At 52.9% G+C, this 22525-nt stretch overlaps 6 protein-coding genes across 6 annotated transcripts; 1 reads left to right on the top strand and 5 right to left on the bottom strand.

Annotated features, from left to right (window-relative positions):
• Positions 1-894: 894 nt before the first annotated feature.
• On the bottom strand, positions 895-1845 carry BDP55DRAFT_632066 (uncharacterized protein; the record flags this gene model as incomplete). The annotated part of the gene is made up of 1 exon (XM_060572374.1): positions 895-1845. The coding sequence occupies one exon, from the start codon at positions 1843-1845 to the stop codon at positions 895-897; it is 951 nt and encodes a 316-aa protein (XP_060429382.1).
• Positions 1846-2716: 871 nt separating this feature from the next.
• Positions 2717-5199, bottom strand: BDP55DRAFT_552588 (peptidase S8/S53 domain-containing protein; the record flags this gene model as incomplete). The annotated part of the gene is made up of 2 exons (XM_060569218.1): positions 2717-4945; positions 4999-5199. Coding segments are annotated over 2 exons (2430 nt in total), but the record flags the coding sequence as incomplete, so codon positions are not given.
• A 3543-nt stretch (positions 5200-8742) lies between these two features.
• Positions 8743-10015, bottom strand: BDP55DRAFT_610396 (ribokinase; the record flags this gene model as incomplete). The annotated part of the gene is given in 4 exon segments (XM_060571172.1): positions 8743-9076; positions 9092-9133; positions 9197-9715; positions 9761-10015. 4 exon segments carry the CDS (start codon positions 10013-10015, stop codon positions 8915-8917), a joined length of 978 nt encoding a protein of 325 aa, XP_060429384.1. The 3' UTR covers positions 8743-8914.
• A 2262-nt stretch (positions 10016-12277) lies between these two features.
• On the bottom strand, positions 12278-13504 carry BDP55DRAFT_632069 (uncharacterized protein; the record flags this gene model as incomplete). Its single annotated transcript, XM_060572375.1, has 2 exons — positions 12278-12524; positions 12585-13504. The coding sequence occupies 2 exons, from the start codon at positions 13502-13504 to the stop codon at positions 12278-12280; spliced, it is 1167 nt and encodes a 388-aa protein (XP_060429385.1).
• A 414-nt stretch (positions 13505-13918) lies between these two features.
• On the bottom strand, positions 13919-18940 carry BDP55DRAFT_153075 (ABC transporter). The gene is made up of 5 exons (XM_060565619.1): positions 18414-18940; positions 15329-18348; positions 14829-15275; positions 14663-14779; positions 13919-14599 (listed from the first exon to the last, which is right to left on the bottom strand). The coding sequence occupies exons 1-5, from the start codon at positions 18621-18623 to the stop codon at positions 13930-13932; spliced, it is 4464 nt and encodes a 1487-aa protein (XP_060429386.1). The 5' UTR covers positions 18624-18940; the 3' UTR covers positions 13919-13929.
• A 2080-nt stretch (positions 18941-21020) lies between these two features.
• BDP55DRAFT_715545 (NRDE protein-domain-containing protein) lies at positions 21021-22361 on the top strand (the record flags this gene model as incomplete). Its single annotated transcript, XM_060578313.1, has 1 exon — positions 21021-22361. The coding sequence occupies one exon, from the start codon at positions 21021-21023 to the stop codon at positions 22074-22076; it is 1056 nt and encodes a 351-aa protein (XP_060429387.1). The 3' UTR covers positions 22077-22361.
• Between the last annotated feature and the right edge of the window lie 164 nt (positions 22362-22525).

A 22525-nucleotide genomic window follows, 5' to 3' on the forward strand; every position in this document is an offset into this window, starting at 1 on the left:
AAGCAAAAGGTTTGACAAATACCTGAAACTTAAAAGTCGACTGGCGATTACCGTTGATCTCTCAGTCAGTTTCGAGAGCTGAAGAGCTAACATCTTGCGTACCACAGCAATGCGTTTCCTCTCCGCGGACCTGGGATCCGAAGGACTGTCATGAGTGCATAATGGAAGTAGGTTCGTCGCGAGACTCCACGCCTGCGGATAGGGATAGAACCCTTCCCCGAATCAAAGTCGAGTTTCAGTCGCCATAGTCGGAAAGCTCTACGTTTGAAACACGTCGAACTTTGGGTTAACGAATTCTTGACTCAAAGCAAAACTTGTCCTCTAGAAAATATTGCTTGTCACTCAACTATCCAACTTAATCAGCTTCACATTTCTACAGCACCGATATCTTCTATAGGACCCTCGGTCACGAGACCAAGGACCAATTATTCCCACGAGGAGCTGCCTTGGTTGCGGGGAGACTCACTATCATCAAAGACACGCTCCAGTTTTTCGAAGCCGAGTCTCGCCCGTAGTGGCGTCTAAGGGTGTTCCCACATAAAGAATGTCATGTCTGGGGCGACATAGTCATCGACCCAGAGAGCCACGTCCAACTTCCGGTTCGCCACCAGCCCGATTCCTGGCACACGTTTGTAAGAATGGGAAGCGATATCTTGTTCGGCATAGACATCGTTCCCTCTATCATCTGCTGATTGTCCGACGTCATATGCTCATCGAAAGACACGGCAAACCTACGGCAACAGGAATAGCGCTGGGATTTGACGACGCCTCTGTGCTATACACACTCCAGACCCTTCCACATATCGAGACGCCGAATCCCACAAGCGAACTCAATGAGACACCAAGACAACATCCAGTCACCGACATCATCTTCATCCCTCGGAAAGCCAACTCCTAAAGACCCTTAACCAATTCCCAAACTTCCCCCCTCCAACTCTCCGGCCTCGTAACCCAACACTCCGCCCAAAACCATCCATCCCCCTCCAACCCCCTCTCATCAAGCCCCTTCCGCCTAACATCCTGCACCGCAGCCCTCTGCTCCTCCCTCGAACTAAATCTCCGCTGCCGAAACACCCGCCCTTCAACCTTGTCCGTCACAAGCCCAAACTCCGCCCTCAACCTCTCCGCAACCTCATCAAACGAAAAGACGCACAGAACAAACGTCACCATCCACAACTCCGAGGGAGACGACGGAGATGCCCTCGCGGCGGCAGCGACACGTGCAAAGGTTGAGGCGCCGACGTAGCCTACACCGCCGGTGCACACCACGAGCTTTACATCGCGGAGGGCGCTGCGGAGTTCTATTGAGGGGTCGTGGGTTTCGAGGTTCTCTGTGAAGGCGGCTGCGTGGAGGCCTGTTTGCAGAGAATACGATATTGCTTCGGGTGCGACGTCTAAGCCGATGACCTCGACTTCGTTCTCTGAATCTTGCGTAGTCCACAATCTACGCTCCGCAAAGAAACGCTCGTCGGCCTCGATCTGTTCCCGAGAAGAAAGCTTCGGTGTAGAGGCGTAGTGTTTCGCCAATCCGTTCATATCAATGTCGTGGCGGAGGAGGGCAGCGTTGATGCCGTACGAGGAGCATACATCCAGAAGTTTGACTTTGTTTGCCGTGGTCACAGCTTCGTCATCGTGGGAAGTGATCCCGCATGGAGACGCGGACGGAGCGCTGCTGAAGATGTGATGGAGAATACGGTTCACGAAAGGAAGCGCCAGCTGCGGGATCTGATATTTCAATGGCTTCAGGGCCGCGAAGTAGGCGCGGGGATCGGATTGGTTGTAGATTGATTTGAAGTCGGCTTTGCGTGTGTTGTTGAATTGCTCGGGCTGTTCTTCGATCGCCATCTTGGCGTTGGTTTGCGGGCGAGCAAGTTATAGACTACAACGAACAAGACTCTTCGGGATGGATTGTATCTTAGTCTCTTGATTTTTTTGAAAGTCAATGGTAAGCGACGGAGTCTTGGGTGAGCTATATATTTATCGGTTCAGATGAGAATAGACTACATCTCTCATACGAGATGATTTAGTATGGCCTGCTAGAGAAAAGAGCCAAGATTAGCATCAAATGTCACCAACCAACCAATCTCCTCATTCACATGTGCTCAAATCAAGTTTCTCGAGGGACCTGCATTCATGTGAGCTGTCACTCACTCCCATATGCTGAAGCGAACATCAACGTCCCATCAGGATCTCGGTCTGCAAGCCGGATCCTACCTACCAAACCCTCCACCCAGGCCAACATCTGCGGTGCGGGCCGTGAGAGCACTTTCTCCCCCGCTTCATTCATGGCTCGATGGCCAAGATCGACGCTGCTCGGTCGATTCAGTGTATGAAAAGACAATTCTGTGCATTAGCGGCGGGGTCAACATGCGTGACAATTGAGTCGTACTCCGAGAATCTTTGCTGCTTTGCGTATCTCGATGAAGAGTCGGGTCATGTAGGCTGCCGTAGGCTCATGCATGAGGCTGACGCGAGGCGACTGATTGAGCTCATAACCGAGCTACAGTAAATCGCATCGGGGTGTGACCTGTGAACTTGCATAGAGAGAGGCGGGGCCCGGCTACCAGCGGCCGCTTCAGACATGTCTCTGTGAAACTTGAGTCAGAACCACATTCAGATTTCAACAAAGCATCAAAAGCATTTCTCAAGGTATTGTGTTTGTATTAAATCATTACTGTATCATATACTCTGCGCTCGTCACACTAAGCCGTTTCGTCTAGTACTGTCCCGTGATCTGGATCTGAGGTGTCTTGTAGACATCCCAATTGTCCGCATGTGTCGGGTCTCCGAAAGGTCGGAGAGCAGCAAAGCGCAAGGTGTAATTACCAGGCGCAATCTGCGTGCCGTTGCCCAGCTTGCCGAACCACCAGTGCTCATGGTATGTCGCGCCAGCATTGCGGTAGATGTCGGTGATGGGGTAGGTGAAGGTATCGTTGGGGTCATATTGCGCAGGGTCAAAGGTCTGGACATCGCCAGAGCCGACCCACGACGCGGCCGAGCCAACATAGCCGTTCTGGCCCTCGACGGGAGGGTAGACCCACTGGCGCTCAGTCCAGCCAGCCTCGTAGATATCCCAGCGTGTCTGGCGGGTTCCCCAGAGGAGCTTCTGGAAGATCCTAGGGAAGTCTTGAGCCTCAATGCTGAGGTCGAAGGAGTAGGACGCCTTCTGGCTGATGGGGATATCATTGACAGTGGAAACAGATTGGGGCCAGCCGGCCTCATGGACACCGCCGAGGGTGTTGCGGAGATCAGCACCGACGCCAGCATAGGGAACTGAGACTTGCTCGCCGTTGCTGCCCTGGATGACGACCTTGCCTCCGTAGAGCGGGAGACCGGTGGCGTTCCAGCCGAGGTTATCGGGGTTGTTGAAATTGACGGACACAGTCTTGGTCTCGCCGGCTTTCAGGGTAAAGTCGCGGGGGAGACTGATGTCGGGAGTGTACGTCTTGGGGGCAAGCTGAGCAAAGGTCTTGACACGCTTAGTGCCAGGAAGACTTGAGGTGGCGGGAATCCAGGCGAGAGCATCTACACCAGCACCGGGCTGAACGGAGAACTTGTAGGTGACGTCCGACTTGCCGTTGTTGGTGACAGTGACGTCGTGGTAACGACTGAAGTAGCGGGTGTCGTTGAGCTGGATCTTCTCAAACTCGAGCTGAGTGTCGTAGTTGAGAATCTTCCAAGCGTCGATCTGACCGTTACCGACCTGGGCAGGGGGTGCGCTGTAGCCGTAGTTCGTAGCAGTTCCATCGGACCAAGGCAGAGCGTAACCACTGGAGATGATGCGACGGGACAGAGCACGGGCGAAACCATTGCCCTGGACGCTACGACCACCCTTCTCAGAGATGTAGAGCGCAGCGACACCAGCTACGTAGGGGCAGGCCATGCTTGTACCGGACAGGATGGAGTACGTTCCGTCAAGGTAGGTAGAAAAGATGTTACCACCAGGGGCGGCGATGTCAGGCTTCAGCTGATTGTCGTAAAGCAGACCCCAGCTGGTGAAGATGTTGGGGCGGTTTCCAGCGGGGTAGTCGAGGGCAATCGGGATCTCGGGGTTGACCGAGAAGTCAGCAGTGACGGTGATGTTGGCCTTGATGGCGTTGATGAAGGCAGCACCGGAATCGGCAGTGATCATGGCGATCTGGCTGTCGGTGTTGCCGGTGCTAGGGGTCGTCATGGGCGATGCGTTGTTGTAGATGAGGATGTACTTTGCGCCTAGGGCAGCGAGATTTTCTTGCTTAACCTGGAAGGTGCAAGTTCCTCTGCGAACCAAGGGGATCTTGCCCGTCAAGTCGGGACTGCCCGCTGGGTAGGGCGTGCAGCCATCAGCAGTAGCGCTCGTATCGGTGTTGAGAGCGACAATGGGCCAATCAACGATAGTGTTGGGGAAGTAGGTTCCTGAAGGAAGGTATCCAACGCGGACGGTCTCGCTGCCGCCATAGGTGGCTTCGAAGGGGATGGCCGGGAAGACCTCCGTCTCGACGGAAGCTACAGCAATGACATTCTTGCCAGACGATCCGGAGCTGCCATAGAAAGGGCCGCTGGCACCGCTGTTTCCGGCCGAAATGGTGACAACGATGCCCTCATCGACTAAACGAGAAGCGACTTCGGCCCAGGCGTTGTTAGACCAGCCGTTGGAGCCACCGATACTGGCAGTGATGATATCAACACCGTCGTCGTAGGCAGCGAGGAACGACTCAATCAGAGTGGCCGTGTCGGTAGACTCCGCATTGGAGAAGACCTTGTAGGCGTGGAGAGTGGCCTCGGGGGCAACACCAACCCACGAGTCAGTCTTGCCAGCGACAATACCAGCAACATGAGTGCCGTGGCCGCGAGTGTCGAGAGGATCTTCATCAGGCGCCTTGGGACCGCTGGCCGGGTATGAGCCATCACCGACGAAGTCGTAACCATCGGCGACCTTGAAACCGGGACCAAAACCGCCACCCAGCTAAAGAATGGTAAGTCTACCTTCGCTTTCACCTTGGTGCAGTTCCAACTTACAGCAGGGTGCTTGTACCAGATGCCGGTATCAACAACACCAACCTTGACACCCTTACCAAAGATGCCCTGGGCGTGAAGCTTGGCTACACCAGTGGCGTTGTGTGTCGAGTACGTGGGAGCATCTTCAGGCGCAGCAGCCTTGGGCTCTGTTGGCGCAAGCTTGATCTGCTCGTTGACCCAGACATTGACAACGTCAGGGAGCTCCTGCAGGGTGTCGAGGGTGAAGGTGTCAGTCTCGATGCTGGCACCGGAGAAGACGTTGCTGGCGAACTCCTTGACGACGGTGATGCCGTCTGTGGATGCGACATTTTGACGACGGACACGAGCACTGGAACCCTAAAGTAAGAAGGACGGTGAGTGTCAGCTGGGGACTACAACCTTTGGGAAGGTTTTCTTCGGGCAGCAGCCACGCGCAGCGGGCACTCACAGGAGCGTATTCGATGATGAAGCTCTTGGCGATGAAGGTAGGAGTCTCCTTCGCGACGCTGGCTTCTTGGCGAGGGCCGAGGGCCGCAACGCCTCCAAGGTGGAGGGCGAGGGCAAAGGTGGAAATAGTGGCCGAGATGCGCATCTTCCCGGGTGCTGGGTCTTGCCTTGGTATGAACGAGGGTGAGAGAGCGCAAAGCTACCGAAGAAAACCGGATCAAGGTGGCATCGCGGCGGCGGCGTGGTTTAAGTAGTCCTTATCTTGCGTGTCTCGTCGACGACCAGATGCCCGTTAGGTGGCGGCGCCACTCCCGGGAAGCAAATGCCAATGAGCCCATTTCCGCTAAGCAGCCCGGCCTGTCTGAAGCTCGGCATAGCAAGAGACGTTATAAAAAGGTAGCACGAGGAAGATGAAGCTACCTTTCTCATATCCCCTGTCAAAGACGTGATGTCCAGGATTCAGAGGCATGCTCATTGGTCAGAGCTACCAAGTTGTACGCAGCTAGCTGCGTCTGTCTTGTGCGCGCATGTTTACTTGCACGCCCAGGTGCAGAGTCGCGTTGAATATCGAGTGCATCGCTGCAAGGCCCAAAGACTGGGGGGGGGCACATGGAGAAGCATAGAGAGACAGATAGAGAATAGTCGTGCTCGCCCGGTGGTCGAAAGGCTCGACCCATGAGGCGCGGGCCGTGCTATCTGGGGCAAAAACCGAGAGTGTAATTTCGCAAGGGCCCAGATGGGCGAGTCGTGGTCTTGGATGTCGATGCCGGTCGATGGAGGTTGTTCATTCGGAGAGCCGCCAAGACTTGGATGAGCTTCCTCGTTGGGATGCAGTGGATGGCACGGCGCAGAGGATGCAGACCAGGCGGGGTCCAATAGTGCGAATGGCGTGCGGTACGGGTGCGCCGTTCGTTGGACACCTACCGCCTTGAGATGTCCTCCACAACCCGGCCGTTGTGCATGCCAAGACGTGGTATCAAGGCCCAGGATTGTCTTGATAGCGTGGGTCGTGGATGGTCTGTGTCTGGGTGTTGTTGAACAGTTCATGGAAGAGCACTTGGGCCGGAACTGGCACGGGGGTATCTCGCCAGACGAGGAGTCAGTAGGAGCGGTCGATCCTATGAGAAAGCTGCCTCGTAGCTGTAGTGCGTCCGATGTCGTTGAACCAGACACCGCGTCGACGGGTTGATGAGGGTATCATGTGTGGCAAGGCGGCCAAGAGGTTGTACTTGTTGCTTCAAGAGCACATGGCAGTGGCTATGTACCACCCTACAGCTTCAGGCACCGGTCCGATACGCCGGCATTCATATCTGTGTACGGGTACTATCATCGTCGCGTAGTCGAAACATTGACAATAAGAAAGAAGCCACCACGACGAACACAGCAGTTGGGATGTCATTGGAGAGTGTCGATGGTGGCGTCTTTGGCGTTCATGGCGTTGATGGCTTGAGGATGTTGCAGAAAAGGCGCATACAGCCGCGTGGTCGCCAAAACAAAGTTGCCAAAGACCCGTTCTACTTCCATGATGTGTTTCCCCGCTCGTTCAGGTACCGGGGGAGAACCATAGGCGGATCATGTAGTGGTGGTCCATGGTCCATGGATGAGAGAGGATGGGGAAACGAAGAGACGGCGGCGGGTGTCACGATAGGAGGCGCCTCTTAGCGCTATTCGTAAATGCGATAAGCTGATGGCCCGTGTGTTCTCGCTTAGCTTGTATTAGCTAATGATACCCGAGCTAACCTGAATAGGCAGCTGAGCGATCGGAGGATCCACCTGCCCGGAGCTGACGGTACGTACCGAAAGGGGGCAGTCCCTCCAGGTTCTCTCTTCCTCCTTCAACCGAACAACAACAACAACACAACATTGGTCGCTTTCTTCTTCTTTGCATCTGGTATCAATGTGTAGGTAGATGAACTGCCCATATCAAATAGGCAATACCATCCGCGGCTTGGATATATTGAAGCATGGTAAAAGTCCAATAGACCTCGCGTTCTACAAGATATCCTCAATGCCAGTCACCGCCGCATTCGCCCGATCACGAGCAGTCGGGCAACAAGAGGAACCAACAATTTCACCCGCATGCGCATTGAAATGAGCCAAGTCTAGATTTTTCACCCATACAAACAGAATGTGAACAAACACCTTTCAGAAACAACCATCTGCAGCGTCACATCGTTCGCATCCTATGTGCCTATTCCAGCTCCGCCCCCCATCCTACATCGTGGAGCACCTCGCCTGGCAACATGAGAGCTGTGCCCTCCCAGGCGTGCCTTACGCCCCATTCACCGACCAAGGTCCCGTCAGCTAATCAAATAATCGACTCATTTCCCGATGCGAGAGACTGTTGGTTTGAATGTCTCTACCCGACGAAGATCAGCAAGCTCCCTTTCTCCTCTCCGCCAACGTCGCCGGAGCGGCAGCCGGGGCGGGCTTCAAGGGAACATCCGAACCCGAGACACCCTGCACCATTGCCTCATCTGGTCTCATGCTGACGGCATGTCGCGTCTCTTGAATCATTTGCAACTTATTCCTTTCACCAGTGCGTAACAGAATGATAAAGGTCTCGTACGCATATCCACCACGCTCCAATGCTCCATACGGCCATTGCCCGACCCAGGCCACCCATTGGTGACTAATGAGCACATTTCCCTTGACATACACGCAAAATCCAAACGCAAGACCTAGGACGACATAGGAAGGTATCTAACGCCCACCACATGTACTCTGTGCCTGGAGAACTTTGGAAGAGGTCTAACGAGAATGGCACTATTGAATTTCCGACATTGTGGTTGCCATCCCGATCGGGGAGGTAGATCTGTACATGTTCTAGAAGGAGGGGCAATGGGAGCGTGAAAGGGTGGGCTGCCACATGCGCAAGCCACGCAGCCACCAGGAACCACGGCGCGATGAGGGGCACGATGGGGCTAGAGAGTCTCCAGGCATCTCGTTCTCGTTTCCAAGACACATGCTTTTGAGGTACCTTCGATGATGACCTTATTCCGAGAGCAGAGCTTGTTGCATGATGGAACCATTGCACGCTCGAACCATGGCCCTCAAACTCCTAAATCCCGAGATGCTTATCGAGAGGCCATGTCGCGCACCTCTTCTTCTCATTGCAGCCTCTCGATTTTACCATTCTCAAAAGCTAGGCCGAGGCCGGAAGCTGGAAAAGCACACCCTCGCATTGCGGCTGAACACTCCACGACCTTTTGCGCTGCACCTCCTCTCGGTCTAGACTTGATCGGTGCTAACCCCTTAGTATCGGATTGCATCAAATTCATCGCATCTGAAAGCCCCGCAGGACATTTACTCGTTCTGATTCCTTTTAAGTAGATTCCGATAGATTGGAACCCCATCCGGAACCGGTGCCGGAACCGGAGCCCCGTCCCTCCGCAATTCGCCGGCCGGGAAAAGTCCGAGTCACTGACGAGCTTCGGCCTCCCGGCGAAATCACCAGACGAGACTGACCAAACACAACGAGCCAAGCTTTCTACATGACCCTACATTTAGAGGAGGGCTCATCCTTTTGTAAAGGTGCCTCAAACTTGTCGATTTCATCCCCCCAAGGAATGCCCTCTTGTGCTCCAGAGCTTTGTATTGCTATCGCAGCAGCCTTGTTCCCGCGAATAACAGCACTCTTGATATCCCAATCCTAATTTGGACTGACATCCTGGCGCAAATATTCAGACGCATATGCCCCAGCGAAGACCTCACTAGCAGTCGGTATCAGTACTTGTCACGTTAATCTCCAGAAAGGGTGACAGAGAACCACACACCCTGCTCCCATGGTATCCTTGACCGTGACGACGTACGCCGGGCAGTGCCCGTTAACTTTTCCGTTTGCATTGGCGTAGAACGCACCTTTTGCACCCAGCGTAATAACCACGTTCTTGACCCCGCCCATCAAGAACTTCTCGGCAATCTTGAGCCACGTCTTCTCTTTCACGTCGTTTCGCTTCACCTTACACATGATCGCAGCCTCAGACTCGTTGACCAGAAGGTGCGTAATGGATCGATAGAGATTGGAATTGATGGGACTTCCCGGCGCCGCACTCAAGCAGAACAGGACGCCAGCGTGACCAGCATCGCGGATCATAGCCTCAACGACCTCCTTATCGATTTTCATCTGCGCAACGATCAAGTCCTGCCAAGTCATACACCGGAACTGCCCAGCATTGAGGAAATCTCTCTTCTTCCAGGCTGCCGTTGCATCCGGGCTAGCGAGACATTGACTTTCGCGGCTAAATTCTTCGATTGTGGCAGAGCAGATGTTTGTTCGTGTGTTTGGTACCTCTTTAGTAACATCGATGCCACTCTTATCCAACTCCTCCTTGACCATCTTTCCGCTCAAGTCGTCGCCGACTTTGCCGATCATTTTGACCCGAATGGCGCCGTCGCCCTCGTGGTACGACGCTTTGTTGTGACAAGACCGGTATGCCGAAAGCGCAGTGATTGCGCCCTTGCCCCCCAAGGCTTCCTCGTACTGCTCTGCTACCATACTTTCCTCTGCATCTGGAACACGGGTCGCGACCGTGATGCGATCAGCAGCCAGCGCCCCGATAACCATGATAGTCTTCGTTTTTGGTTCCATGGTATAATCTTTAAACGCAAGGGTGCTTGAGGTGGGAAAGTCAGTGATCGGAAAACCATCGGGTTATGGCGATGATGGTCCTTTATAGGGCTGCATTGAGTGAACAGAAGGTTCTCGTTCTTTGTCTGCCGTCACATTGACCCAAGGATCCCCATGCAAGCGCGGCTCAAAGAAGTTGCGACCTCGTAATGAGATGGAGGCCACAGGCTACAGAAATCAGAACCAAGGCAGAACTTAGAACATCTTACTCGTACATCGTAAAATATCGTCTACGTTTATCGCTGTATTTATGTCTGCCTGCATGCGATGATATCTATGACCACGCCGTCCGCACCCGCCATACTCATGATCCCTCGATTTCCACTGATTCACAGTCACTCACAGCTCACCAGAACGAACCCCCTCTATCTCAACAAGCTCTCGGCTGAGGACTTCACTCACTTCTTATGACAAGAGCGGTCCATCTAGAGCGCAGCATTCGCCATCTTTGACCTTTCTACTCAAGGTTTCCTGGTAATAGTTTGCTAGAACACACTCTCCTCGATCTGGAGTCCGGGGTGAGATCACTATCAGATCAGCGTCCAGAGGCCCACCGGTTGTTATCGTCTGCGGTACCATGGTGACAAGTTCCAAGAGCGAGGTCTCTTGCTAGTAAACATGTGATGTTAACAACCTTAAAGCCGCCGGGCTGTCATGGGTGTGTCTCTCCAGAGGAGTAGGATGGACTAATTACTGGGCAGGCGTCCACTACATCGACTTCTGGTGCTTTAGAAGGCAAGTAAGCCAACACCATTTCTGTGCATTTAGTCATGGCCCTCGAAAAGGATCAATCTTGGAAGATCACACGGGCATGCACAGTATGAGAAGCTGCTTCGCTGTACAGTCCAATGGCATAATTCAAGTCATTCGATGCAATGCCACCATCGTAGGCCAAGACCGTCATTCCTACAGGCAGTCAAAAATTAGCTTGTGCTATCGCACAAGACTTGCCACTCTTTGACGGCTCAGAGGATGCTTTCTACCATGGAATAATCGGGCTAAGTTACAACACAGAACAGGGTATCATGTCAACAATCATTGAAGCAATCGGGTAAAGTATGCGGCTCCGGCGGTTAACATTCACCGCCAGTAATCATTTAAAACATGCGTTGGTAAATAAACGCACAAACGAAAGCATTCCGCATGTGTTTCCCATCAGATCGCTCTTCTCTTCATCGGTCATAGCCGGTCGATAGAGATTGGAATTCCAACAATGAGCAGCTGAATTCTGGATACCCGTAGTACACAAACACATGGTACGATTAAGATTGTTGGATCCCCAAAGGTGTACTGTGTTTACAAGATGTGCACTCCATAATTTTTTTGTGAAGGCTACGAAAGTAAGCCGTTGCTTAGAGATGAACATAACAACATGTCCTTGATGCCCTCATTGGCATACGGCGTGTAGACTTACATCAAAGGACTACTGTCGCAGCGCCACGTGTGGCGCTGCCGATTACTACCGCACGATACCGCCTTCTACAAGCCCTCGTACGGTATATAGACACGACCCTCATACGGGTCTTCCGCTTAGAGGAATCAAGCCACTCTCTACTATAAATGTCTTCCGCTTGCTACCTCGCTTCGTGATAACTACACACTGAACAATTTACTCTCCTGTACTAATCTTCAGATGACGCTTCGGAATCTGCCATCTTTATAAGCCAAGCCGAGGTCGGCGCCTGGCAAAGGCCTATACCCTCCTCGCGTTGTGGCTGCTTGCGACCAGACCTTTAGGCTTTTGCGCAGCACCTCGATCTAGAACTCATCGATCTGATGTAAACCAGTCAATGATAGCATCATACAACTCGATAATACATCTATGCATTCTCTCAAAACGTTCCAAAGCCCACAAATCCTAGCTAATCCCCTTCCCGATGGGTTGAAACCCTGCCCTCAACTGAGGTGGCCGGTGCTGTGATATTAGGCAACTAGCGCTCTCGCCCACCATATTCTGGCCAGCCAACACACAGCTGGAAGACTATTGTGGACGTTGGCTCTCGACATGAAAACACATTACGATCACTAGAAAACTGGATGAAGGTAATGATTGGATTGAAAGCTGTCCTTTCTTCTCAGAAGAAACCTAAGCAAACAAAAATAAGAAAAGAGAAAGAAGAGGACGGAATAATTGAAAAGAGACCAATTTGCAAAAAAGTCATTGGCAACTGGGATGGTCCTCGCTACCCATGGAAGTAATCCATGAACGTAATATGCCCGGGGTTACTCGTCTCGATCAGTCCAGCAGCGACTGAATCTAGAGGTATATGAAGTCGACCCTCCAGGGGCTGCAAGGCCATCGATCTCATCATACCACGGATATGGAGTACGCCCTGCCACATTCCCGGCAGCTATAGCAGCAGCTGCAGATGCAACCTTGATTGACAAGCCGAGACTGAACTCTTGACGTTTCCCCCACTTTCCTCTTTGAACCAGACAATAAGTTGAAAATACCCCGACAAACGTGTCCCTATTCACCTGTATCAGTATACCAAACAGAAGAGATGGAAGAAGGGGAGAAATTACTTACACTCCAACCTCAGTATCGTTCTCATCATAGGCACAAGAAGTCGAGGCTCCCCTGGAGCCCCAGTGATAATACCAACAAGTACCGGATGGAAGAATCACAGCCTTCACGCCAAGTTCCCGTGCTAGATGGTGAGTAGTTCGGTATGTCCCTTTCCGGACATCCGGCCCAAAATTAGCGAGCTTTTCAGCCTCCGGCTCCTTGAGTATACAATATGTAATACACTTGAAGAGGTCCTCGTCAATAGGAGACTCAGGCACCGCAGCTAGGACAACGTCAATGTCTTTGTCCTCAGCGGTTTTGAGAATAGTCTCCAAGACGTCCTTTTCGAGTTTTGCCGAAATAATGACCAAATCTGGGATGACAGAGCCTCCAAGGCTCTCAGGAGTTGTGAAATCTTCCTTTCTCCAACAGGCAGGTGTGGCCGGATGATCTTGAGGGTATCTGAGAGAGGTGGCCTGACGAGATCCTTCCATAGGCTGGGTGTTGACCGTGTCATCGGTAGTTCCGCCAAGGTTATCGAAGAGGATGTCTGTTGGTTTGTCGTCCAGCATTCTAACGCCTGCTGTCCCGATTTGTTCTTCTTGGAGTCTTGCCATGATTGCTTTGCCTGCATCGTCATTCCCGATTACACTGACCATCTCGACCTGAACAGGGCGCGGAAAATAATCTTTGAGCACTACGTTTGACTTCGGGTTCGCGCGACAGCAACGATATGCCGCAAGTGCAATGTTATAAGCGCCCTCAATGACCCCTTGTTTTTTGGGTGCTGAAACTGCCTCCTCTATTTTTACACCGGGCTCATGGAGCTTCTTCTGGTCGATAAGGATGGACATCCTGAGGGTCAGAGCCCCAATAACCCCGATAGTGTATTGTTTGGGTGCTATTTCGGGTGCTGTTTTGGGTAGCTTTCTGGGTGCCATGTTGCAATTTTGAAAGGGGAGATATTTCGTGGGAGGAGATGGTAATCGTCAAACTATGGGGTCTTAGTGGTGTTTCCTATGGATTCAAGGTGGCTGTATACCGAGGTAGAAGATTGAAGATGCTCCTTCTTGAGCGTTTACTTATAGTATCGGGATGATTGAACAGAAGATGCTCATTCTTTGATATGACTGGTAGGATTGGGACGGGCGAACAGAAGATGTTTGTTCTTGAGTGTTTGCTCCCTGAATGGGGTAAAGCAGGTGGACAAAAGGTGCTCGCTTTTTGCCTGCCCTGCGCGTATCACATCCGTCCTCTACCGTGTAAACATTGTTTCCCTCATTTCAAGGACCGCCATGCCAGAACATATCCTTTATTGATGGAAAACATTCGCTTGCTACAGTAATGCTTCTGCCATGAACCGTGGCTACCTGACAGGATCCCTCGATCTTCCCTGATTCTCAATCGCCCACAGCTCACCAAACCGACTCCCCTCTGTCTCAACTAGCTCCCGCGGGCTCCCCGTCTCAATAACACGCCCCTGGTCCATGACAATCACCGCGTCAAAAAAGTCCATCACCATGTCCAGGCGATGCGACACCATCACAATTGTATACGTCCTGAACTCCTCCTTGATAATCTCCTGCATCAATCTATCCGTCGCATGGTCGACGCTGGAGCTGACCTCGTCTAGCAGCAGAATCCCGCCGCCACGCCGCTTGAACTTGGCGTCCTTGACCCGGCGTCGCACGATCGCTCGCCCAAGGCTGAAGAGCTGCTTTTGTCCCGCGCTGAGGCTGTCGGCGCTCATGGCCTCACGTAGGCCACCGCGCTCTTCGACAAAGGTGCCGAGTTGTACCGTGCGGAGAACGGAGAAGCACTCGGCGTCTGTAGCTGCGTTAAAGGGGTCGATGTTGGACTTGATAGTGCTGCCGTCGGGGAGGAAGACGGCATCTTGGGGCACGGAGATGATGCGGCGGCGGAGAGTTGAGCGGTCGATGCGGTGGAAGGGGATGCCGTCCATCTCAATGTTCTTCGGGGAGGACGATACTGGGTCCAGAAGCCGGAGGAGGAGGAGAATCAGAGACGATTTGCCGCTAAGGGGAATGAGGTCAGGATTCGTCTGCTTCATAGCTTATGCGATGCAGAAGGCAACTTACCTCCCGGTTCTGCCACATAGGGCAACCTTCTGGCCAGACTGAATGGAGAAGTTGAGGTCTTTCAGTGCGAGATGCGGAGGAGTTGTCACGCCATCTGATTTTGCTTGTTGTTCGTTGCTATTACACAATGTCAGCGCCGTCTGCAATCGAATTGAGGCCAACTCACTTGTATGAGGCAGAGACACCGTTGATCTCGATGCGCCCGGTCTCGGGCCACTCTTCTGGCGGTTCGATATCCTCGCCCTCGAGGTCTTCTGGGGTTACCTTCTCAGAAAATGTTTTGATGCGTGAAACGGCGCCAATCGAAGTCTCGAGTTGGGTATAGAATCGGACGAGGGATGAAAGGGTTTCGCCCCACGACATCAGAGTGACTAGGGAGGCACCAGTGAACCCTGAGTTGGCTCGGAGCTGGGTGGCGAGGGTCACAAGAACGACGGCCAAACCGGCCACCATGAGCTGCATCGTAACGACGAGCCATTGTTGGATCATGGCGAGTAGATATGCCGGACGTTGCGAGGTATCTAGCATATGCTGGTTGTGAGCAATGTCCTTGTGTGCCCAGCCAAAGGCGCGTATCGTGGCAACACCCTTGATCGTGTCAAGAAAATGTGTACTAGCAGCTGTTAGTTGAAGGTCTTTCATCCGCCTGGGCTTTCGTGTACATACTAGAGTGGGCTCTTTGACTCGAGATCTAAAAGTCGCAGTTGCCGAGAAGTCCGAAGATAGAACTTCTGAATGATCCAACAGAACGCAATCAGCAACGGGTAACTAACGGCCATATAGGGCGATGCAACAGCGACCACAGCTCCCATGCCAATTGACTCGAAACCGGCAAGCACAGCATTGAGCAGCGCCATTGGTAGCTCGTTGTCGATGAGTGTCATGTCCTGGGAGAAGAGGTTGGTGATGACGCCAGAGTCTGTAGTGGTGAAGAACGTGAGAGGCGCATGGATAACAGTCTTCAACGCTTGCTGGTGCAGAATGGTGCCGGAGGAGGTGGTCATGTAGATAATCAAAGCGACACCTGCCACCATGAGAGAGACGAGCTGCAACGCCTTAAAGAGGCCGAACAATCCAACATAGTATCCACTGCTTTTGTGGAGAGTATCTTCGGCCCAGTACTTCATCCAAATCGTAGGAAATTGGTTCCAAATGGAGTAGGACGCGGAGAAGAGAACGAATATGATGGTTGACGTTAAGCTCAGACTACGGAAGTAGTGGGCATAGACCCTCACGTCTCCCGTTTGTCTCGATTTCTCCATCATCTCGTCGGCAACGGCCGGAGCACGCTTCGCTTTCGGAGGTTGACCGGCGGTAGGTTTGTTAGAAGTCTCAGACCCAAAGTCGGAATCGGTATCAGAGTCTGTAGCCTTCACCCCAAGACTGGCGACATACTTCTTATCACGCATCAGGTCGGCAAAAGTACCTTCCTCAGCAAGAGTGCCATCGGTCCCCAGGGCAATGATGTGGTCTGCCAGTGGTAGATACTTAATTGCATGTGTGCAAAGTACTGCTGTTGCTTTCCGTCGCCGGATGATTCCGTCGAGCCCAAACACCCTTCTAAAGACTTCAGACGCTGTGTCATTGTCAAGCCCGCTCAGGATATCGTCGAAAATCAGGAGGTCGCTGTTCAAATACAGTGCACGGGCTAATGACACGCGCTGCTTCTGGCCACCGCTGAGCATGATCCCGTTGCTTCCAATTTTCGTATCGTCACCATATGGAAGAAGCAGAAGGTCCGTGTATAGCATACATGCGTCGATGATCTCGTCGTATCTGGCTTGGTTGAAAGTTGACCATCCGACGATATTATCTTTGATGGAGCCGTTTGACAGGAACGGATTCTGCTCGCAGTATCCGATGGCAGCGTTGCGTGATGGCACGGAGACTAAGCCAGTGTTGAACGGCACTTCACCTAGGAGAACCTTGCACAGGGTGGACTTTCCTGATGCTACAGGCCCAACCACGAGCGTGAGCTGGGAGGCCGGGATAGAGGCCGTGATGTTCCGGAGAACCATCTTGTCTGCTGTCCAGCCGAAGCTGCCATCGACAAGAGAAATTGCGGGCCTCGCGCTATTGGATTCGGAGTCTTTCCGATCGGGGAAGGTTTCCAGGGAAATGCCATCCGAGTTGTCTCGAAATGGGCTCTCGTCGGATGACCTCTCCTGAAATGCCGAAGGATGGGCAGATTGCCGGAAATCGATACGGGATTCTCCTTCGAGATACCTTTGAATACGATTAAGGCAAGTAAAAGCGGCAATAATGGTCGGAATAGACTGGAAAAGCTGGCCCAAAGGATTGTTGAGAAGGACCAAGAATGAGAATGACGTGAAGATGGTGGTAGTGTCAAGGCGTTCTTGCGCGAAGACGAACGTAATTGCGGGAGAGAGCATGCTCGGGGCGAGTGCAGCAAGCGCCGTGACAATGATCAGCCAGCGGAATTGATTGCCGATGCGCATCTCCTCAACACGCATTTTCTGGACGAACTCTGCGACAGGCTGTGTGATGCCAGAGATGCGGAGATACTTCATGTTGGAGATGACGTTTGCGGTGAGTCCAACACGCTTCTGAATCTGGGCCATCCAACGAGACTGGCGTTCGCCGGTGAACTTGGCCACAGCAGCGGTGACACCGGTGCACACGAGAATGACAATGAGAGGCGCAACGAAGGCTGTACCGAGCTGGCCCTGTAGTAGCCAACACCCAAGTGCGATCTCAATAAAGTTGGCCCAGATTTCGTGCAGACTGTAGAACCCACGAACGATGCGCTCGGTGTCGGTGCTCATGAGAGTTACTGCTGCCGCATCGCCAGTGTCAGTGAGTGCGGCTTCGGTGGTCTTCTTGTAGATGATTGCTGATAGGCAGCCTCGAGACATGTACAAGGCTCGCTGCTGAAAGTAGTAATAAAGAGCCGTAGAGACGGCGATTCCGGAATAGATCATGACAGCAGCTCCGATAAGACCGTAGCTCATATTCTTTGACGCATTGTCATCTTGGAGGTACTCGAGAAGAGTTTGAATGAAGAACGGCTGGCTGAAGCTGAATCCGATGAGGGCAATCCGTGGAGCGATAGGCAAGAGTAGAGGAACAGCCAATGCCTTGGCTAGGTCTCTTGCGAGCCCGTGGTTTTTGCCTCGGTTCTTGCCCTTCTCAAGTTCTTGAGCTAGCGTAACTTGCATCGTCTCGGCTATCATGCCACGGTCGAGAGCATACAAGTCGCTTACCTTCAGGACGTTGTGATATCCATGGAGGAAAAGGCGATTGAGCCACCAGTAGACGCCGAGGCTGAAAAGGCCGCTTGTCTCTTCCGGACTATGTTCTTCGGCGGTCCAGCGGATCCATCGTGACTTCTTCTGGGCCTCGATGATGAGGATGGCGACTTTGATGACCAGCGAGGCCGTGAATAGTCGTGCGAATAGTTGAGTCGAAAAGGTTCTGGCAATCAACCATGACGTCCTCGTTTGAGCGATGTCAAACAGGATTTGGAGAAAGACATAGCCAGTCAAAAGCAACGAGGGTCGAGGTGCTCTGGAGTGTTCGGCATACGAGAGTCCAACCATGAACAGAGCGGCAAGGAAACCAAGAGCTGACGCCGAGGCGGCAAATCCATCGATGCGAGAGCCACTCGATGTCGTCTGGAGGATGAGAATTGCAAATTGAAGTGTGGCAAATACTGTTATTATGCCCTAAAAAGAGGGAATCGTTAGAACGGAAACTTGAATAGACTTTGCCCAGAATCACCATCTCTTACCAATTTGACTGTTTGAAATGTTTTGGCGCCGACAATGCGCGGCTTGCGCGCAAGGTAGGCAACTCGCGGAAGCGAGAGAGCGACAAAAACGGCTGCGGGGATGATGGCTAAGAAGATCCTCTCGAACCGGAGAGTAAAGTCAAAACCGCCGCGGCAGCCTTCAACACTAGGCCCGAGGGAGTCGTCGTTGAGACATCTCGAGCTCATCATTCAGACTAGGCTTCACAGTGAGCGTCGATGCAATGGCTTGTCCAGGGTACGCTATTCGTTGAATATGCTAGGGGTTAAGGGTGAGTCGAACTCAATGGCTCGAATGAGTGTGAAAATCGTTTTGCAGAGGCAGCGTGGCTGAGCAATTCGAAAGTTGTGAAAAAACTGACAAAAATCAGGTCGACTAATAAAGAGGCTTGTCAAACAAGCTTAAATGATCGCACCCCGACGATGACCGGGCGCGCCACGAGGTTGAGCTTACTTCCTAGGCCCGGCATTGATGCATGCCTGTTGACTCACGTCAGGCTACATCCCTTTGATTTGACCAACAAGTTTGCGCAATTTCTGCCAAGTTGACGCGGAGCCTAAGCGAAACATAGATGCCTTGCAAGACTCGTACACAGGCTATGAGGCCATGTCGTCGTGTTGGCGGCGAAAACTGAGAATGTAAGCACTGAGATTGTCATTGGGCTTTTGGTGAGCACACGCTGGCATTGCACCCAGAGAGTCGGCGGGACATGGTGCCGGTTCATGTCAGACTGCAGCGATTGCTGAGCTCGCACCGGGTAACAGCCGACGCGCCATGTCGAATGAGGAAGGTCGAATGCGTTCGGAGCATTGCTTCGTAGTTTCTCTCACGGAGGAGTCATGGAGGCTAGAGGATAGCACGGCGCGACCAACAAAAGTTCTGCATTGAAGAAGACGCGCGGAGGCTCTAATCTCTTCGGACCGCCTCCGACTGGGACACCACAAGTTGTGACTGTGATGTTCAAAGTTCGAGCTTGACTTTCAGGGTTCGATCTCCGCCAGAGTGAGCCCGGAGTCTCCGTATCAGGCTTCCGCATCTAAGGACCATGCCTGCCAGATCGATAGGTATGATTACGATCCTTGCCAAGAACACCTTCGCCGCCAAGGCGATCCTTGGTCGGCCGAAAGAAGGGACCTCTGGTATCCACACCGCCGGCCGTCTCAGTCGGGAGGGTTTGGCATGGTTTACGTGGTGTCTTGGGGCAACATCCACAGCTACTACGGCTGATGACGACTGATTCCGAGATTGCTGACAATTTTGACACCTGAGATTAGATCTAGCGTGAAAAACGACTGCAAGAGTGTCAGGGTAGACGCGTTGGCATGGTGCAGTCAACACTTTCGCAACCACGAAGCTGATGACGAGTCCAACAATTGCTGATCGTGGGATACTGGTAGGCTGAAATTTTACGACTGTTTCTACGTCTGTTAATTACAGTAAAAAGGACCGTCATCCCGTTGTCTGTCTGACCAACTTTCGCAACATGAAAAGGGACACTGCGGTCATCATCTATCTGATGTACTCCGTATGCAGCATTGCATTGGTCGTTACACAGGGGTAAGGCGGGCAGTTGGAATTCGAAGTTTTGATGCGGACGTGACGGTTGGCGGGGTTGGCCCTACGAAGTACAGTGCGGGGAGATTGACCGGGAATCTCCCCAGTCCTGATTACCTAATAGAGCACTGGTCGGATGATATTATATAATATCTCGGGGGAAAGAGTCTCCTGGCTTCCGGCACAGCCACAATGAGAGCATCACCAGCCTCAACCTCACGCCATGTTCATGACAAGATCTTGCGCCACACCAACTCCCAACTCCCAACTGAGAAGAAGAGTTCGAGTGCCGTCAGCTGAGTACAGCTGGTCTCTGGCCAAGAATCCGAACCCGAACCGAGCTGCTCGCGTCGTATTGCTGCTGCAGATTCCAGTACCGCTGTGCAGCTGCCAGCACACTGCAGAGCACAGCACATGCCCAGGGCCACAGACAGCTTCCGGTCGGCCTCGCAAGCTGAAGCTGATCCCTCCAACCTGGCGTGCCTGGAAGAATGCTGTCATCTTCCCCGGCCGGCACCGCTGTCCGATCCTCGGAGCACATAGGATCGGCCACGCTGCCAACTCCTCAACAGCCTGCCAAGCTCAGCGTCAGGCGATGTATGATTCCAAGACCGAGGCAATACCATCTCCAACCAGACCAAGCTAAGCCGAGCTGACCTTGGAATCTGGCGCTCCTGAGGTGGACTGATTATAGATCCAAGAACAGAAAGCATTAAAAGACCAACAACTCCTAGGGGTTTGCAGAGTTTGGGCACACCGTCACGTACCGTATTAAAACCTAACCATCACGAATACCAGTCATACATAGACACGTCAGGCCTTTAATTCACCAACAACTTCTAGGTTGAAGCAGGCGCAATTAACCGCCGGTCATCTACGCAAACATAAACACGAGCACCTCCCCGAGAATCCATTATTGGATCAAAGCCTCAAGGAACTCGTTAAAACCAAACCTGTCACCTTGAGACAGACCCAATTCGAAAGCTATCGATACACCCAGCAGACACCCTCAAAAGACCACAAGAACGCCCAGCATGTGCATCGTTCTACTCACTACCACCCACCCGGACTATGCCCTCATCGTTGTCGACAACCGGGACGAGTTTATCCTCCGCCCAACGTCCCGCCCGCACTGGTGGACTCATCCTTCCGGCGCCACTGTCCTCTCTGCCCGCGACCTTCAAAGAGCGGAGAAGGGCACCTGGCTCGGCATCACCAAGACCGGCCAACTCGCAGTCCTCACCAACTACCGCGAGACAGATATACAGGATGCCAACCACCCCATTCACGCTGCCCGCAGCCGCGGAGGCATGGTCACCGCCTGGCTGGGATTCGATCCCGCAGAGCCCGCCCCAACATCGGTCAATCATCTCGTCAAGGATGGGGGTGTGAAGGGCGTCGGCGGTTTCTCCATGGTGGCTGGCAAACTGAAGCGAAAGCGTGGTACCGACGAAAAGCCTGAACATGCGCTCGAGGGCATCGCCATTATCTCCAATCGGTGTGACGAACTGCAAGACGTACCGTGGATCGGAGAGCAGCGAGGTGAGGTTTACGGTCTCAGCAACACCGTGTACGATGATCCTAAGCCGTGGCCCAAGGTTGAGAATGGAAAACGTTTGATCAAGGAGGCCATCCAGGAAGCTGTCTCGAACAATTTGGACGAGGATGCTCTAGCTGAGCGCCTGTTCAAAGTCCTGGACACCGATACGCTGCCCAAGCACCCAGATATGAGCTTGTCGGACTACATCAAGGAGTTGAAGCAATCCATCTTCGTGCCGGCCCTGGGCGACGAGAGTCACCGCAAAGCCATGGAAGAGGCAGTCTCCAGAGGCCCGGGTCAATGGGCTACGGATGACCAAAAGGCAGCCGAAGGCCTGCAGCTGGGTGAACGACCCGATCCTCCTGCCCAAGGCACCATGGGCTTCGAGGTGGGGTTGTACGGGACACAGCGGCAAACCATCATCATGGTTGACTGGGATGGCAACGTGACATATCGCGAGAGAGCATTGTGGGACGGCAATGGCAACGTTATTAAAAGAGGCCAGGGTGACGAGGTATTCAAGTTCAAGATTGAGGGATGGGAGAACTGAAGTGTCTGGCTCGCATCGAGACGTTACTAGATGTAAAGGGTCCTGCATCATCAATGTCGGCGCTGGAAGTCGTTCTTGCCCTACGCATCATGACACGGCATAGTTTAATGAAGTAAAGATTTATGAGCACTTTTCAGCCACAGTGAGAGCGATGATTAGAGAGGGAAGTGACGCTTGGTAAACACACCAAGATGCGGCAGAGGCTGCCTCCGCCACCTGTGGTGGCATCAACATCACGGCAGGGGCGTCAGGAGAACTTAACGATGATGGCAATGATAACAGAACTTGACCTTCCTCGATGATGCAACTCTCTTTCTCTCTCTCTCTCGCTCGGCAAGAGCTGCATGTGAGTCGACATCTGTTCAAGGGCCTCGACCGTGCACCCGATGTCGACGCGTCCTCCAAACATCCAACAACATCAGAGCACTTTTTCATCTGAACCTCACCTT

This window comes from Colletotrichum godetiae, assembly GCF_030913485.1.
Source record: "Colletotrichum godetiae strain CBS 193.32 chromosome Unknown BDP55scaffold_21, whole genome shotgun sequence".
Lineage (NCBI taxonomy): Eukaryota > Fungi > Ascomycota > Sordariomycetes > Glomerellales > Glomerellaceae > Colletotrichum > Colletotrichum godetiae.

What these genes read in the sequence shown, in the direction of transcription:
- BDP55DRAFT_153075 (XM_060565619.1), bottom strand. Translation starts at nt 18,623, where the DNA reads ATGATGAGCTCGAGATGTCTCAACGACGACTCCCTCGGGCCTAGTGTT. An exon ending in CATTTCAAACAGTCAAATTG is followed by an intron (nt 18,349 to 18,413) that starts GTAAGAGATGGT and finishes CCCTCTTTTTAG; the next exon opens with GGCATAATAACAGTATTTGC. An exon ending in GGTGTCTCTGCCTCATACAA is followed by an intron (nt 14,780 to 14,828) that starts GTGAGTTGGCCT and finishes ATTGTGTAATAG; the next exon opens with CAACGAACAACAAGCAAAAT.